This window comes from Gallus gallus, chromosome 3 (assembly GCF_016699485.2).
Source record: "Gallus gallus isolate bGalGal1 chromosome 3, bGalGal1.mat.broiler.GRCg7b, whole genome shotgun sequence".
Lineage (NCBI taxonomy): Eukaryota > Metazoa > Chordata > Aves > Galliformes > Phasianidae > Gallus > Gallus gallus.
Window position 1 is genome coordinate 46,257,807 of NC_052534.1, and position 15,923 is coordinate 46,273,729.

Consider the following 15,923-nt stretch of genomic DNA (forward strand, 5'->3'; position numbering starts at 1 on the left):
TTGTGCTTTGCATTCAACCTTTGAATTGTTTAGAAAAGCTCTGGCATTTTGTAAAAAGAAGGGCAGATTATTTCTTGCATTCACAGAGTCAGAGCCCCACTCGCTGCTTAGTGCTGAGTTACCCACCCAGCATCGATGGACAACAGCCCGCTCCATTCTGCCATCTCACCCCAGCACAGAGCTACAGCCCTTCTGCCACTACCTGCTGGTTTGTGAGCAGCTCTTGCTGTAACTGAAGCAGCTCACGGAGGCCTTCAGACATTGTCTTCCAGAATGGTACGGTGGCTATTGGTTTTAAACCTGTGTTCTGGAACTTTGGGAGGTAACTTAATCTGTAACTCAGAACGTCTCTGAACTTTAGACCCAGGTACAGGGGAGATCTGAAAGCCAGTGCTGCCTGTCTAAACATACAGCATCACTGTCAGTTTTCACTGTAGCTCAGTTAGCCCTCTCTTAGGACAGAGACCCAGGTATTATCAAATCACGTGTCCTGGTGTGGGACAGGCTCAGGCTGGAATTCCCAAAGCATGAGAGAAGGCTGCTCCACTCTAACTGATCTCACTGAGATTTCACAGACTTAAGGAATTAGTGCAATTAGTAAATGCAAGGCAGAAGAACTTCTCAAGCAGACATTTCTGTACAGGAATTGAGAGAAGCTAATTTGAAGCCTCCTGAATGTAGTTCTTCCTGCAGAACAGAACACTGAGAGCAGACGCTGTCCTCGAGTTCTCAGATGTTTTTCTTGGAAGAAACCCTATGCTCCCGTGAAATGGTTAGCAGGGGCCTGATTCTTCTCTCATTTCTATAAACATCCCAGTGTTTACAGCAACATCCCAATGTTAAGTGTTACTGTACCAAATCCAGATGTCCCAACTCATACAAAACTTTATGAAGTCAATAGGAATGCCTCTGTGGATAAGGCAAGCTACAGCTTGCTCCAGATGGATGTAACCAGAGCCAAAGGTTACTCTCACAGTTGCACTGGCAGGAGGAGCACAGAAACTCCACAAAAACCCAGGTTTACAGTGGACTGACTGACAGCAAAACGTGTCCCAAGGTACTGAAATGTACTCAAAGGAACAAACTTGTTTTAAACATCTTGATGGAGCTGACCAGCTGCACACCCTCACTTTTGATTTTTCCTGCCTCCTGAGACACTTGGTCAGCTTTTATCTGTATCAAAAATGCAGGTTTTCCCTTATCCCACACCACATGAACACCTAACAACTTTTGTTCCATTAACATACCACATCCCTTATTCAGAATACCATGGGTACCTAAGCAAAGGTAAACTAGATGTAGCAGAATTTCTATTTTTGCATTAGGAGGAAAAAATTGCCCCTCAAAGCATCAGCTGCACACTCCTGCTTCTCTCATTACTGCTCTGCTTCACAGCCTCCCATGTTCTGTCTCTGATCATTCAGAGGTTGCAGCTACCAGCAATCCCCAGCATGCTCCTGAATCTTCTAGAGGCAGTGACTGCCCACAGCCAAGCTGGGGGAGCAGCACCAAGAGTAGTCCTCACAGGAGGGGTCAGGAGACTCTGTCATCCCCTTTGCTTTCTCAGCCTCTAGTCACAGCCTTTGCAGCAACGCAGCCCCAGCCGGTGACATCCAGCCTGCATGTCTCCCAGCGCCAGAGGCACCTTTTGACTCTCAGAGCAAAACCTGGCTATGGAATGGATGTTTTCAGGGTAATCCACTGAAACCCTACCTTCCATTTCTCCTCATTTACACAATCCTTCAGTATTTAAGATTAAATGGATCTCTGAGAAAGTTTGGGCTTGTTTAACTTGGAGAAGGGAAGGCTCTGGAGAGACCTCATTGTGGCCTTCCAGTACTTGAAGGGAGCGTATAAACAGGAAGGGGAATGGCTGTTTGCAAGGGTGGATAGTGATAGGACAAGGAGGAATGGTCTTGAACTGAGACAGGGGAGGTTTAGGTTAGATATTAAGAGGAGGTTTTTCCACACAGAGGGTGGTGACACACTGGAACAGGTTGCCCAAGGAGGCTGTGGATGCCCCATCCCTGGAGGCATTCAAGGCCAGGCTGGATGTGGCTCTGGGCAGCCTGGTCTCGTGGCTGGCAACCCTGCACATAGCAGGGGGTTGAAACTCGATCACTGTGGTCCTTTTCAACCCAGGCCATTCTATGATTCTATTAAAAAAAAAAAAGAGAGAGAGAGAGGAACTCACAACCCTCTCTTCCTTAGTGCAAGTGCTGGTACAGGCAGCTACCATAAGATACTGTCATCACACTGACAGCCTGTCACTCTCACAAGCTATTTTCCTTTCAGTTCAAGGAGAACCCCCAGTGTGGACTGTCTACAAGAACTTCCTTTCAACAACCAGACTCCAAAGAGCCTCAGAGCCTTTCTCTATCTTCCTCTATAAAAACCTGACCAGTAAGGGCAGTGTTTTTGATTGCTGCAGTCCTTTGACAAAACCTTCATCCCCTGCCGATTTACATCAGAACCATTTCAGTATATCACACTGTAAGACGCTCTGTTCTGTTAATAGATGTGTTTTTACCAAGTCATGCCATCTGGTAAAAGCCATAAACTAAAGTGCGGGAACACGGGAGACAACCTTGCTCTGCCTGCATGCAACAGCAGGGAGCACTGTGAGGAACAACCGAGAGCCTTTGTGGAGCTGCATCCACACACAATAACACAAACAGCAGGCACAGGGCCCCGCTGTGTGCCAGCAGGCACAGTGTGCAACAGCTCAAGCTGAACATCTCCAGCACTCACTGTGCCAGCAGCGTTGTGCGAGAGGCATCCCAGACATTGACTCATCCAACCTGTCTTCCCATGGGTGAGGGGTCTCCTTCCTCCACAGCAAGCAGGGGCCGGGGCACCAAGCTCCTCTCTGCCAGTGCCCAACTCTGGGTGAGTCCTTGAACTCCTCGTGTCTTTCACAGCTTCTGTGTGCTTTGCTTGCAAGTCCTCCCTCACGGGGGCAGCTCTACAGACACTTAACTGAAAACATTCCATCTATCTTGGATTTGGAACTTGGATGACATCCCAAGCATTTGCACAGTGCCCACAGAAACAAGGACCTGCTGGAGTGCTGACTTCACATTGAAGATACCTTGCTGCCAATACAACTTCTCATGCTTTGTCAAAGTTTCCTCTTCTTTGAAAGATTCAGTTATTTTCCTCATTCTTCAGGTTCTACCTAAAACAAATTGAGCTGCTCTTTATTTTTCATTCATTTTTTAAAACGTTTAGAGCAATTAGTAATACCTGAGCTGCAGTGCAGCAGTGGGCTCAAGAGGATTATTATTGCACTACAGTCTTAAAAGAAAACCAACATTCCTTGTGCATTGGGATTGACCAAGCGTGACTTACAGTTCTAGGAAGGCAAACATGATACAGTGGATAGAACAGACAGCTTAACAAAGATGTCTCAGCCCCGGTCTCCATGGAGCAGGGGTCTACACTGAAGAAATACTACAGAGAAACATTTGCTGCTTCCAGCAGGCAGCAGCGCTAGAGCTGGGTTACCCATGCTGAAAAGCATGCTGAAAACCTATAGACTCTTGGGCTTCTACGCACACAACATCTGTAGTTCTGAAAAACAGTTATTTACATATGCAGAGCATTCCTATTAATTGGTATGTTTTAACAGGCAACATCTATGGGACAACTCAGTGACACACTAAGGAAAACACAGATCACTAAGCAGTCTCTCAGAAGAGGCACCAGCTACTTTTCCACAAATCAGAAAGGAGGAAAGAAAATGTTATTCAATAAGTGTTACCATTGTCATCAGTGGCATGATAATATAAGACAAAAATTGGTGCTCACAAAGACTTTGGAAATAGCTGCAAACCAAAAGTGATGATGTGATGCAATTCTGAAAGTAAAGTGAAAATGCAGAGTGAAGGCTATTGGCAGGAATGTAAAGTTACTCAGAGACAAAGGGAAGATGAAGTCCTAACTTTATTCACCACTGGTATGTTTCAAATGTAAAAAGTAGTTTTGCTACTTTGTAGATAAATTATTTCCTTACATAAAACATTGTTAGATGCAAGGAAATGGGTCAGGTAATCCAAATAATCATTCTTGGCTCATCATCTAGGAATGCCAGTCTTGGAACACAATTGAAAACTGCTGCTTTCACTCTCATGGGTTGATTTCTAGAAGTCATCGACTCACCACTGCATAAGTGATGAATGTCACTATCCTAATAATAGAACAGTTACACTCTCTTTCCACAAAGAAATCTGTAATTACCACATAGAAAAATAGAAAAGTGCTTGTAAATATCAGACAAAATCTCATAACATTTATTTACATAGAACAAAATACTTCCCACCAAAAATTTATTGACTTTATAATAATCTGATGACTAAAAATATCTAACAAATACAAAGAGTGTAGTTTAAAGAAATATCTGAGGATTAATTTGCAAATATACTTTAAACTTAGCATTATTATAGTAATCAAATCATAACAAATAAATGAAGAACCAGCACAGCTGACACTTAAGACAACCAAACATGGCATTTCAAAATCTGTTTCTACTTTATAATGTAAATCATTGCAAAGGCTCCAGCTACCCTTTTAAAAGAAAGAAATTCATAGTAGAAAAAAATCAGAGGTTATGAAAGAAAATTTGTTTTGGTAATACCTAAAAACATTCTGCTTCCCACTGCACACCAATGTGACATCATTTTCTATCATTACGCAGTGATAGCAGATTCCTATTTAAGTTTTAAACTGACAACTAGACCAGCATTCACTACATAGCTGGCTCACGGGGCTTCTGCACTGCTACAGCTTCTCCGCCATGGTAATACCCTTTGTCAATAACCAATGACAGCGTTTCCTTCAAGAAAAATCCAAATCACTCTCTCTCATGCCAGCATAATCTGCTGAAGTTAAAGGAGAGGCAGCCAGGACACCAGCAAGCAACATGCTGCTAAGCATACCCAGCATCAATCTTTCCTATGGTTCAAAGGAGCTCAAAGCTAGGATCAATTTAAAGACCTCTCTGTATCTTTGCCCTTCCAACTGCTTTCATTGGTTGGAGTAAAAGTCAGCTCTAAGACTTCTTTTTTCTTTCTTCTTTTTCTCCCCCCCCCAGTAAAAAGCATCCCTTAAGACATAAAGTCCAGGGTCATCATTTTGGTCTTTAAAACCTCTACACAGAAAGAAGCATACCAAAAAATGAGCAAATGATGTCCTGTGCCCTACAGGATTCCTGAAGCGCCTCATCAGGGGAGATCAATCCTACTCAGAAAGCCTTTTCTAGAATGGATCCCCAGGACAGGACTCACCCCCACTTGCATATGTTCCTCTTGTGCTACAGCAATACCACAGTGTGTTCATTATTAGGCATAAGTAGAGTCTCTCTCACTTCACTCACCATCTACCCCTTTGGTGCTTTATGTTGTTCAGTTCTACCATGGAAGCTTTTCATGAGAGCTGTAAATGAGTCAGAGGTACCCACCTTGGTTAAGAATGAGTAGAAAAAATGCAATACTCCACAAGGGAAACAGAAAGCTCTTCTGAGCAGTGACCGTCTGCTAACAAAAGAAGCATACACTAAGAATTACAGAAATTTTAGATTTGCAGATTTACAGAAAAGCTATGCTTACAAGATAACTGATGATTAGAGCATACAAAGAGGAAAGATTCCCCAAAAACATCTTTGAGATGGTCCTCACTGACGCAGCAGGCTCAAACCTTTGGCAAGTGGCTCTGCACCACATCCCTGTAGGACAAGACAGCTCTGCACCTACTGCCTCCCACCTCCTCTGCTGACATGGGGGATCACAGGGCACAAAACTTCCCCAGCGTAGCAGTTACTCAGTCTGCTGTCTTGCCCCATCAGAGACACCTGCGCATTTACAGCAGAAGTGATCAATTACCTTTCCCTATTAAACGAGATTTAGCAGCTTGCTCCAGGAGGTCCATGAGCTCATGGAATTTGACTTTAAACCATTATCCTTCACAAATCCACGCCATAAGTTTGACTATGATGTCCTATAATCTTTCTTATGTGCCCATTAAAGCATGCATCACAGGGCTACAACTTCTCAATATTCCTGTTTTCTCAGTCACCACAAAGCTGTGTATACTCATATCCCAAGGTTTCAGTAGGAAAACGGCTATTATCTCAATCCATGAACACACAGTAATGTGCCACTGCATTAGTTGAATGCTGACCTCCGGTGAACAAGTTACATACAGGAGTTGTCACTCTTTGTTTATTCATTGCTCATATCAGTGACTCATTCCTCCCACATGAAAATCAGCAGAAGGCACTCAGATTTCTTTGCCTATTTGTTTTTGATTTTATTCCTTAAAGTTCCCCCATCTCCTTTCCCCCCAGCTCCATCCAATCTAGGTTCTTGCTCCACAGCAGCAGATACCACCACAGCAGCAGGTATGAATGGATCACCACAATTCACATGTACTTTTCCTTTCAGGCTAGCTGAAATGTTCTGAGCAACTCTGTAAGAGGAGCTACATGCCTTTTCATCAGATCTAACATTTTCAGGATCTCACAGTGGTGGCAGCAGTTAGTACAGTATAATCATTTCCACAGAGTCATGTGTTGCTTTAGTAAGACTTATCAGAATACTAGAGAAGACAACACAGGTACATCCTCTCCTTGCTGCTGGCCCACTTCCTGTGGAAATACAGCCTGTCAAGTGGACTTACTGTAAAGCTTTAAATGCATATGAAGGAAACAGTGAAGTAGTAGTTCCATATCAATGTGTAATTTTGATAGCAAACATCCAAGACTACATGCTGAATATGTATATGAATATACATATGCTCCATTTGTGCAGAACAGGCCATAGAAGATGGCTGAATGCACCTAAGTGCTACTTTATGCTTGGAGACTGACAGGACAAAACTCCACTGAGGTAACAAGAACAGCAGCCTAGGTTTTCTTCCTTAACCTACTGACACAGCCCCCCAAAAATCCTAGGTACACTGACACAAGGGCAATTCACAGTGACACAGTGTGAATCCTAACTCCCTAGACCCATGACAGGCTTGGAGGAAAAGCAGAATAAAGAAAGCAGTCTAAGCCAGCTTACATTAACAACCAGTCAGACCTTATACTTGGTTGGATAAATACACGTAACTAAGGAACTTGGAATTCAAGACCTGGCAGGTTAACATATTTTATATAAAAGAGAAAATGAAGCCAGAAGTTGTCAGAAATCAGTTAATTTTCAGAATAGTGTTATTCTAGTTTTCATTTACTTTCTTCCCACATGACTTAATTTCAAAGCCACAAGTTCAGTTAACTGTGCTCTGTAAAGTGCAACGTGTAAAATCACTGCCTGGAACTGAATGCGGTATTGCAGTGATTCAAGAGTTCCCTATTCTTGGTCCTTCTCTGAAGAGGAAGGGAAAAAAACCACTGGATGCAACTGGACTTGTGATAATGGCTCATGTGCTCTATTTTAACCCCAAACTTATAGATGTCACAACTAAAAACAAGTAAGCCTCACTGACTGCTCAGTAATTAGATTACTAGAACTTTTTATATGCAAGTTGTACAACATAAATCCAGAAATATGAAAATTAAGACAAATTCAACATCTACAGTGAAGAACGGAGTTAAATAAAGACATTACAACTACCAAACCATCAAAAACCCCAGTAAAACTCCCCATGAAAACAAAACCCACCAGGCTGAAACTCCCTTCCTGCCCGACACTTTCCCTCTGACACAATCAGCCAGTTTGACTGTAGCCATTTCATGAGTTGTGACTCACCTACTCTACTTCCACTGAGCAAACACAAAACACATTGTGTGTAATAAGCTGAGCAAGCTGTTAGAGGCAGAGGGAGACATGGATTTCTTGCACTGACTTTTTTCCACAGTTTGAAATTCTTTTAACTTACATTTAAAGAACATAATCTTGTAAAGAGCATACTTGTTTCAGGCAACCAAAAAAGGAAGAAAAACACAAGTACAGTGGCTTTGCAGCTGGCTTTAGTGTCTACAGAGAAGCTCATCACGTAGATTCTAAGCAGAAGGTTTTTAGATTAAGCCTCAAAAAATAAGTTTCGTTTGTAGCAAATATATGTATGTATATATTTATTTCTTTAGGAACTCACCTAATTCCTTACTTTTGGAGAGCAATACTTTTTGATGTTAATCGACATTCTTCAATACAAGAATGACCTATACTTTTTCCCAACTCTGACTTACCTGAATAATAGCAGCTATTGAAGTAATAATTCTGAGTCTTGTGGAAAGCATACGTAGTCATAAAGACTGCAGAAAGAGGCTGGAAAGAAGACAGCAGATATTCTTTCCAGTGTTTGCACTGTTTGTGTTGGAAAAGACAGTGGTAGAAAGTTGCCAATTGGTCCTTACCCACTAATTCAGACAGAATCATACAGGGGAAAGTATGTCTCATTATGGTTTCAACAAGAAACGTCTGCACGATCCCACTCACACTTGTCTTGAAGTGTACTTTTAAAGCAGAGGGCACTTTGCTGGCTGACAGCTTGTCAATGTCCAAGTGGAGACTGGTAATGAGTGGCACTCCTCAGAGATCGGTGCTGGGACCAGTGCTATTTAACATCTTTATGGGCAATGTGGTGTGGGTAAACAGACAGACAGAGGGATCGAGAGCACCCTCAGCAAGTTTGCAGATGACGCCAAGCTGAGTAGTGCAGCTGACACGATAGAGGGAAGGGATGCCATGCCCATACCAACCTCATGCAGTTCAACAAGGCCAAGTACAAGGGCCTGCACCTGGGTAGGGGCAAATGCAAGCAGAAATACAAGCTAGGCAATAACTGGCTTAAGAGCAGCCGTGAGGAGAAGCATTTGGAGATGTTGTTTGATGAAAGACTCAATGTGAACCAGTAATGCACGCTTACAGCCCAGAAGGCCAACCGTATCCTAGTGTGCATCAAGAGAAGTGAGACCACAGCAGGGCAAGACAGGCGATTCTGCCCCTCTACTATGCTCACGTGAGAACTCACCTGGAGTACTGTGTCCAGTCCTGGGGCTCCCAACATAAGAAGGACATGAAGCTGCTGGAACAGGTCCAGAGGAGGTCCATGAAGATGATCAGAGGGCTGGAGTACCTCCCCTACGAAGACAGGCTGAGAGAGTTAGGGCTCCTCAGCCTGGAGAAGAGGATGCTCTGAGGGGACCTTCCAGTACCTGAAGGGGGACTGGAAGGACTTCCAAGGACTTGTAGCAACAGAATGAGGGGAAATGGTTTTAAATTGGAAGAGAGTAGAATTAGACTAGATGTTATGAAGAAGTTATTTACTGTGAGGGTGGTGAGACACTGGAACAGGTTGCCCAGAGAGGCTGTGGATGCCCCCTCCCTGGAAGCATTCAAGGCCAGGCTGGATGGGACTTTAAGCAACCTGGTCTAGAGGGAGGTGTCCCTGCCTATAGCAGGGGGTTGGAACTAGATCATCTTAAAGGTCCCGTCCAACCCAAACCATTCTATGATTCTGTGATCTTGAATGCATCTACAGATACTGGCAGAAAAATAGTTTTAGAAGACACATCTCACAAGAAGCATTAAGTCTTATGTTCATTCTTTAATATACAACTTTAATACGCATAAGAAGACTGAGCTAAATGCTCTTTTGCAGTATTAGACCTGCGTGAAACTACTGCATGTCCAGGACTTTCATTCATATGCTAGTTATCTGACAAGTCAAGATGAAATATTTGCCCAGTATACACCGATTTCGAGAGCAAAATAGCCCTTGACTTAGAAATAAACTCATCTTAGAGATCCACGCTGAGATTCAAGGAGTCAATTTAACACCACGAGGGAATGCACTACTGAGTTTCCATTTTCTGTGGATCAAGGAAGTCTTCTGTTTGCATCAAGGTTCTGATGCTTAACTGAGATGACAGCTCTTTGTCAAGGCTTTGAATTTACATATTTGGTGATAAAACCCTGTCCTGAAATTTCACAGACAAAAAAAAACTCTACTTATTTTCCAAATAGAGAACTGAAAAAGATGAAAGATCATGACTAAGTTCTTTGGAGTCAGTTGGATCATCATTTTTAAAGGGATTGCACTGGATAAACAATACCATCAACTCATACTTACATGTTTTAACAGAACACGAGACTCTAGTATAGGTTATGGATCTACTGATATAAGCCCATAATAACAGCATACCACAGTCAGTATTTCCAGATCTCTGCCTTCTGTAGAAACACCATTTCTATAGGCATATTTGAGCTATTAAGATAGGACAACGTTCATTCCCAACTAAGATGCTGTCTTTCAAGAGTGTTTGCTCCTGATAGAGCAAAATCATCACAGCACCACAAAATGAAGCTTACTCTGTTGTTGGTAAGAGAAAAGCACTGCAGAGGCACAAGCTGCAATCTTGGCAGAAAATTAGTTCATTTCATGAGCCATCTTAAAAGCATCTGAAAGAAAATTGTTAAATAAGTTAAATGTTGCAAAAAAGTGTTAAATTACTTTTCAATTTCCTTTCCAATATTATTACCTACGTACTTAATGTAATGTGACATTTGAAGATACTGTTTTCCTACTGATACTGGCAGTATACTGCAATGGTTCAGCTTCACAATTGCAAGAAGAGCATTAATGCTGTATCTCCAGACTGTGTGTGATCATACTCCAGTCCTCTGAAAAGCACTTAGAATTATGTCTCTGGCATTGCATGCTGTTACGTAAGCATTAAAATCTACTCAGGACTAGAAAGTCATGCACCACTTGATGAGAAGCTATGCTTTTGGCTGGGAATGCCAACCCCATGTCTTTGTAAACAAACACTTCAACAGCCATCTTTATATAAGCAAGCCAAAAAACTTGCAGAGCTTGGGAAACCTCTCACAGAAGACTTAGTTTGCTTCTTTGCCTTCGCATTCACTGACAATATTATTCCCACATTCAGTTATTTAAAATGGAAACTATGAATGTAAACACTCTTTGCTTCCACATTGTTTTAAACATAGATGCATCATTTCTCACAGTGAATAGCAGCTCTTTGTTCAGCCACGTTGCATGGTAGATATTAAAATTTTCTGAGGGTGATGAGAAAACTGGAATGTTGCTGCCCTTCGAGTTCCTGGAGCATCTGTACAATACAATATCCACTACACTGTAAAATAATTGAAGCTGAAAGGGATCCATGGAGGTCATCCGATCCAACACACCACTGACAGTAGGGCCAACTCTGAAGTTAGATCAGCTGGCTCAGGGTCATTTGAGTTCCAAATACGTTCAAGGATGGAGACATCACAGTCTCTGTGCAAACTCTTTGATAAATATCACCGAAAATATAAGTCTTTTACCTACTAAGTTTCCCTTATTACAAACTGTAACCTGCAAAACGTAAGTAATTTCCATAACAAAAATATATACACATTCAGTACGTACTACAAATACATGAAATAAAGATGTATTGTCTGTAAACTTAAATAGTCTTTAGAACAAATAATCTAATTGGTCCAGATGAACAACCAAGAATGCCAAAGATGGACTTCTTGATACAACATTTTCACGTAATTCAGTTCACATTTGTTGTCAGCAAAGAAAAATCTGTCTGCCATGCAGACAGGCCTAACAAACAAAGGGCAGCATTGTGCAACTTAAAACATAGCATTCTTGAACACAGTAAACAAGAATTATATGGCAAGTCTACTCAGCAGACAAAATTCTAACATTACTTAAAATATATTTCTTAAAGAATTCTTAATTTCTATCCCAAGTACACAAAAAATAATGTATGCTGAAAAAGTAAATAATTTAATTGAGGCAAGTAGCTTGTTGCTTATGCATAGTTTTCCCAGTTTCTAAACATAAAATGGTGCTATCACTGCATAACTGAGCTTCCTTGATGACAAGCAAATGTGTGCCCATAACCTATGACAACAGGTTTACAATTTAGCTTCCCTACCTTCAGTAGTCTAAAAGTCAGCCTAGATTTGTTTTCTAAATTCTCTATATAAAGTAAATTGAGATTGGCTAGAGCGATCTCACATCTAAGAATGGAAAGTTTCATAAAAGTTTAGTTTCCTTTCACTGATTACCTAGCTTAGACTAGGTACCTACTATTTAGACTGCCTAACAATCTCAAATATTTTGAATATTTAGATCGTTGCATCTTTGAGGGGCAGAAGCAGTCAGAAATCAGGATGAATAAATCTATACAAACACCAAACCATTAAGCTATCAGCAGCTCAAATACTTCTCTAAAATTCTGCAACAAGTGATTAAAAAAAAACCCAAAGCACTAAATTAGTGATGGTTTCAATAGTAAGTGAAAAACATGTACATTAAGTTCACGTGTTTAACTGATTTCCAGACCAACACACATCCAAAAAGCATAATTTAATTTAACATGATTTTGCAGTGAGTGAGCATTAACAATGAAATTTAATTGTCACACAAATCTTTGAATATCTAAAAGTCTAATACAAATATCCAAATAATTAGTAAAGATTAATTACTTAAAGTGTTACCAGTAAGATGTTCAAGAACTTGGCAATAAATGTTAACAACTCTAGAAGCCCTTTCTACAAGAATATTAATTTACAGTCATTCTTCCTAATAATTCTTTGTACAGTAAAAAAAAGTATATTTGTGTTTTTCTGCTTCTCTTCCCCACCCCACCGCCCACAGTTTTGATCTCAAACTGAACCACCAGCCAATCAAACCTGATGGTAAAAATCCAGCAGTCCAAGATCTCAGTGTCAGCATCCAGCTCAAATGCTCTTTGGGAATAAAATCCACATTTTTGTTTAAAGCGTAAAGTGCAAGTTTTCTCCAGTGCTATCAGAAAAGTGTGCTGCTAAGAATGTCACCACAGAATGAAATATTAACAATTAAAAGACTTATCTATTTCCAATAGCTCTCTTTAGGGCAGTTGTTAGTGTTTAAAGGAATAACAGGTCGGTATTATATACAGGAGATTATTAGATAAGGTACTTTCTGATTTTGTGAGCCAATGTTTTCACTCAAGTTCTTCAGTTTCCTCTGTAAAAAGGTCAGCCAAATCTGCCACCGTCAGAACTGAAGCTTCTGACTGCTTCATGGAAGAGCTTGTGTGGCTGTAGGAAAAAATTACATTCAGACATCAAAGCAAGAATCAACTTGAGTAACAAGCATTATGCACTGAAGACAGGCCACGTGGTTCAGAGCCCAATAACTGGCTATGAGCTCAGCAGAAGAAAACCCTTCCTACTTGGGAAAGTACATATACTGAACAGCCACTCCTCATGCACAGATTGAGTCCTTCTACTATCCTTAACTGTGGTGAACACCAAACACTTCAGAGGCAGCAGAAGATGGGATAATCCACCTTATCTTCTTAACATCTGAGGTGCTGGCTTCAGATTCCAAGCGTAACGTTTGGTACCACTTTCAAAACATCAACTCCCACTAGATCATTACGTCACTGTATATTCATCTGAAGTTTACGTGCAAAAGTAGGGCTGCTTCACAAATATGGAAGCTGAAAACCATTCTTTCAGAGCTAAAGGTGAAATCTTTCATAAGTAAAGCCAAAGATTTGCATGTAATTTTTTTACTCTCACCATTTTGACAGCAAAAAAAAAAAGAAACTGGAAAAGTTACTCATTTTCTTAAACTGAGGCCTCTTCCTAGATTTGTTTTGTTTTTAATGTGTATACAACAAGGTGTATAGTTAGAGAAATATAAAATTCTTACATTTTCTGCATAAAGAACGTGATTACTGCTTTGTTTCAGACTTGGTCCTTTATTACTTTGTTTTTGGAAAAATACTACAGTGAAAACTGCTTTCTATCTGCACACCCAACTGATTTATGAGCTGGCATCTGAACAACACTTACACTGAGTGCAAAAATCAACCTGCCTGACACACAAGTGTCAGTCGAGGTTTGTTTATTTAAAAATAAAGAAATAAGGTCAGATATTAGAACTTATTTTACATGCTATTGGCCCACTGGCATGCTTAGTAATATTCCATTTGTTTCAATGCGTTTATACTAACAGAAATAGGTAAGCTGAAAAGGCAAATACATCACGTATTAATTAACTGGACTTTTCTGAAGTACAATACGCAAAATGTAGACAAAATATTCTTCAGAGAATTAGGATACCCTCAGCTCCCAGTTCCCCAAATTGAGTTAAACTAATTTTTCAAGCTCTAAAACTTTGCTTCAATCAAAAGAGTTTGAAGGAGAATGAGTGTTTGTTTCTAATTTTAACATAAGCATGTCCAATAATCACCTTTTCAATCTCATTGCAATGATGTTTTAAAAAATTAAACACGTACCTTCTATCTACAGTTTTTAGCATAGTCTGCATCCTTTCTTCTATTGTTGCTTTTATCAGGAACCTATGCACAATGGTAGACCTGAATGCGTTTAATAAAAAAGAAAAATAAGACAAAGTGGCATTAGATAAGTTGTTCCTCTTAAAAGTTCACGACTGCTTTTGTCTCATACTAATTATTTTTCAGACTCCTGAAAAAAAAAACCAGCAAAAAGCCATTGTATTTTAAGACAGAAATCATACAAGGTAACTTATAATTTCCACTGACACTTAAAGTCCATGTAAGATCGCATGCTTTCACCTGGCTGGATCATGTACTAAATTAACATGAACTGTATTAACTAAAGTGTTAAAGCAGATGCTGGACAAAGTTTTATTTTCTGCGTCTCCATTTCTAACAAACAGTCCTCAAGAGTCTCCTGTGTGGTTTAGAGAAATGGCTTGGGCTCACTTTCTATAGGCAGTGTTTAAACTACATTGTCACAAGTCAGTCCAAGAGATGGAGCTTAGTGTAATGGATTACTGAAGCATTACATACAAACTTGAAAGACTCAGTAATTGAGGTCAGTAACCATGACACTATAAACACCAGAAAAATGTAAAAAGTAAAACGTCAGTAAGCAAAGTCCTCCAGAGGAGGGCCTCAAGGATGACCAGAAGGCTGGAGCACCTCCCCTGTGAAGACAGGCTGAGAGAGTTGGGGCTCCTCGGCCTTGAGAAGGCTCCAAGGGGACCTTATAACGGCCTTCCAGTACCTGAAGGGGGCCTACAGGAAAGCTGGGGAGGGACTTATAAGGTCATGTAGCAACAGGATGTGAAGGGAAATGGCTTTAAACTGGAGGAAAATAGACATACACTAGGTATCAAGAAGAAATTCTTTACTGTGAGGGTGGTGAGACATTGGAACAGGTTGCCCAGAGAGGCTGTGGATGCCCTCTCCCTGGAAGCATTTGAGGCCAGGCTGGACAGGGCTCTGAGCAACCTGGTCTAGAGGGAGAAATCCCTGCCCATAGCAGGAGGGTTGGAACTAGATCAACTTAAAGGTCCCTTCCAACCCAAACCATTCTGATTCTACGATCATGTTTCTCTTAAACATTAGGACATAAAAGTACTAGAGAGTATCCAAAGTGGGCTAAGAAGATGGCAAAGGGTCTGGAGGGCAAGGTTATGAAGAGGTCCCTGGGTTGGCTCAACCCAGAGCAGAGGAGAGGCCTCTTTGCAGCTGCAGCTCTTGAGAGGGAGCAGAGGGGCAGCGCTGAGCTCTGCTCTGTGTGACAGCGACAGGGCCCGAGGGAATGGCATGGAGCTGTGTCAGTGGACAGGCAGCTGGGGGTTAGGGACAGAGTCTGCACCAGATGGCAGCAGGCATGAAACAGGCTGCCCAGGGCAGTGGTGATGGCCCCATGCTGACCTAGTTCAAGGAACATTTGGACAATGCTCTTAGACATAGGATGTGGATAGTCCTGTGTGGAGTCTGGAGTTAGATTTAATGATCTCGTGGGTCCTTCCCAACTTGAGATTGTCTGATTCTGTGAACTCTCCATTAATTACCGTAAGATGACGAGTACTCTAAAGCAATAAAGTAAGAAAGCTATTTTATAGAAACAGTAACTTGCATTATTCAAATAAGACACACTTCCTTTTAAAAGAAATATTACCTTTGC

General features: G+C 41.1%; 2 protein-coding genes across 11 annotated transcripts in view; both read right to left on the minus strand.

Annotated features, from left to right (window-relative positions):
- The window catches only part of FBXO30 (F-box protein 30), a 36,113-nt gene extending 34,418 nt beyond the window's left edge, over positions 1 to 1,695 (minus strand). For all 8 annotated transcript variants that reach the window (XM_046939085.1, XM_046939094.1, XM_046939091.1 and 5 more), the window contains exon 1: positions 203 to 1,695. The gene's annotated coding sequence lies outside the window, so the exon portion shown is untranslated. The remainder of the gene's footprint in view (positions 1 to 202) is intronic.
- A 10,623-nt stretch (positions 1,696 to 12,318) lies between these two features.
- Positions 12,319 to 15,923, minus strand: part of SHPRH (SNF2 histone linker PHD RING helicase) — a 48,983-nt gene continuing 45,378 nt past the window's right edge. For all 3 annotated transcript variants that reach the window (XM_004935584.5, XM_004935583.5, XM_040698169.2), the window contains exons 29-30: positions 14,261 to 14,341; positions 12,319 to 13,052 (exon numbers count right to left, since the gene is read on the minus strand). In XM_004935584.5, the coding sequence (XP_004935641.3) occupies positions 12,956 to 13,052; positions 14,261 to 14,341 (178 nt within the window). In that variant the 3' untranslated portion in view covers positions 12,319 to 12,955. The remainder of the gene's footprint in view (positions 13,053 to 14,260; positions 14,342 to 15,923) is intronic.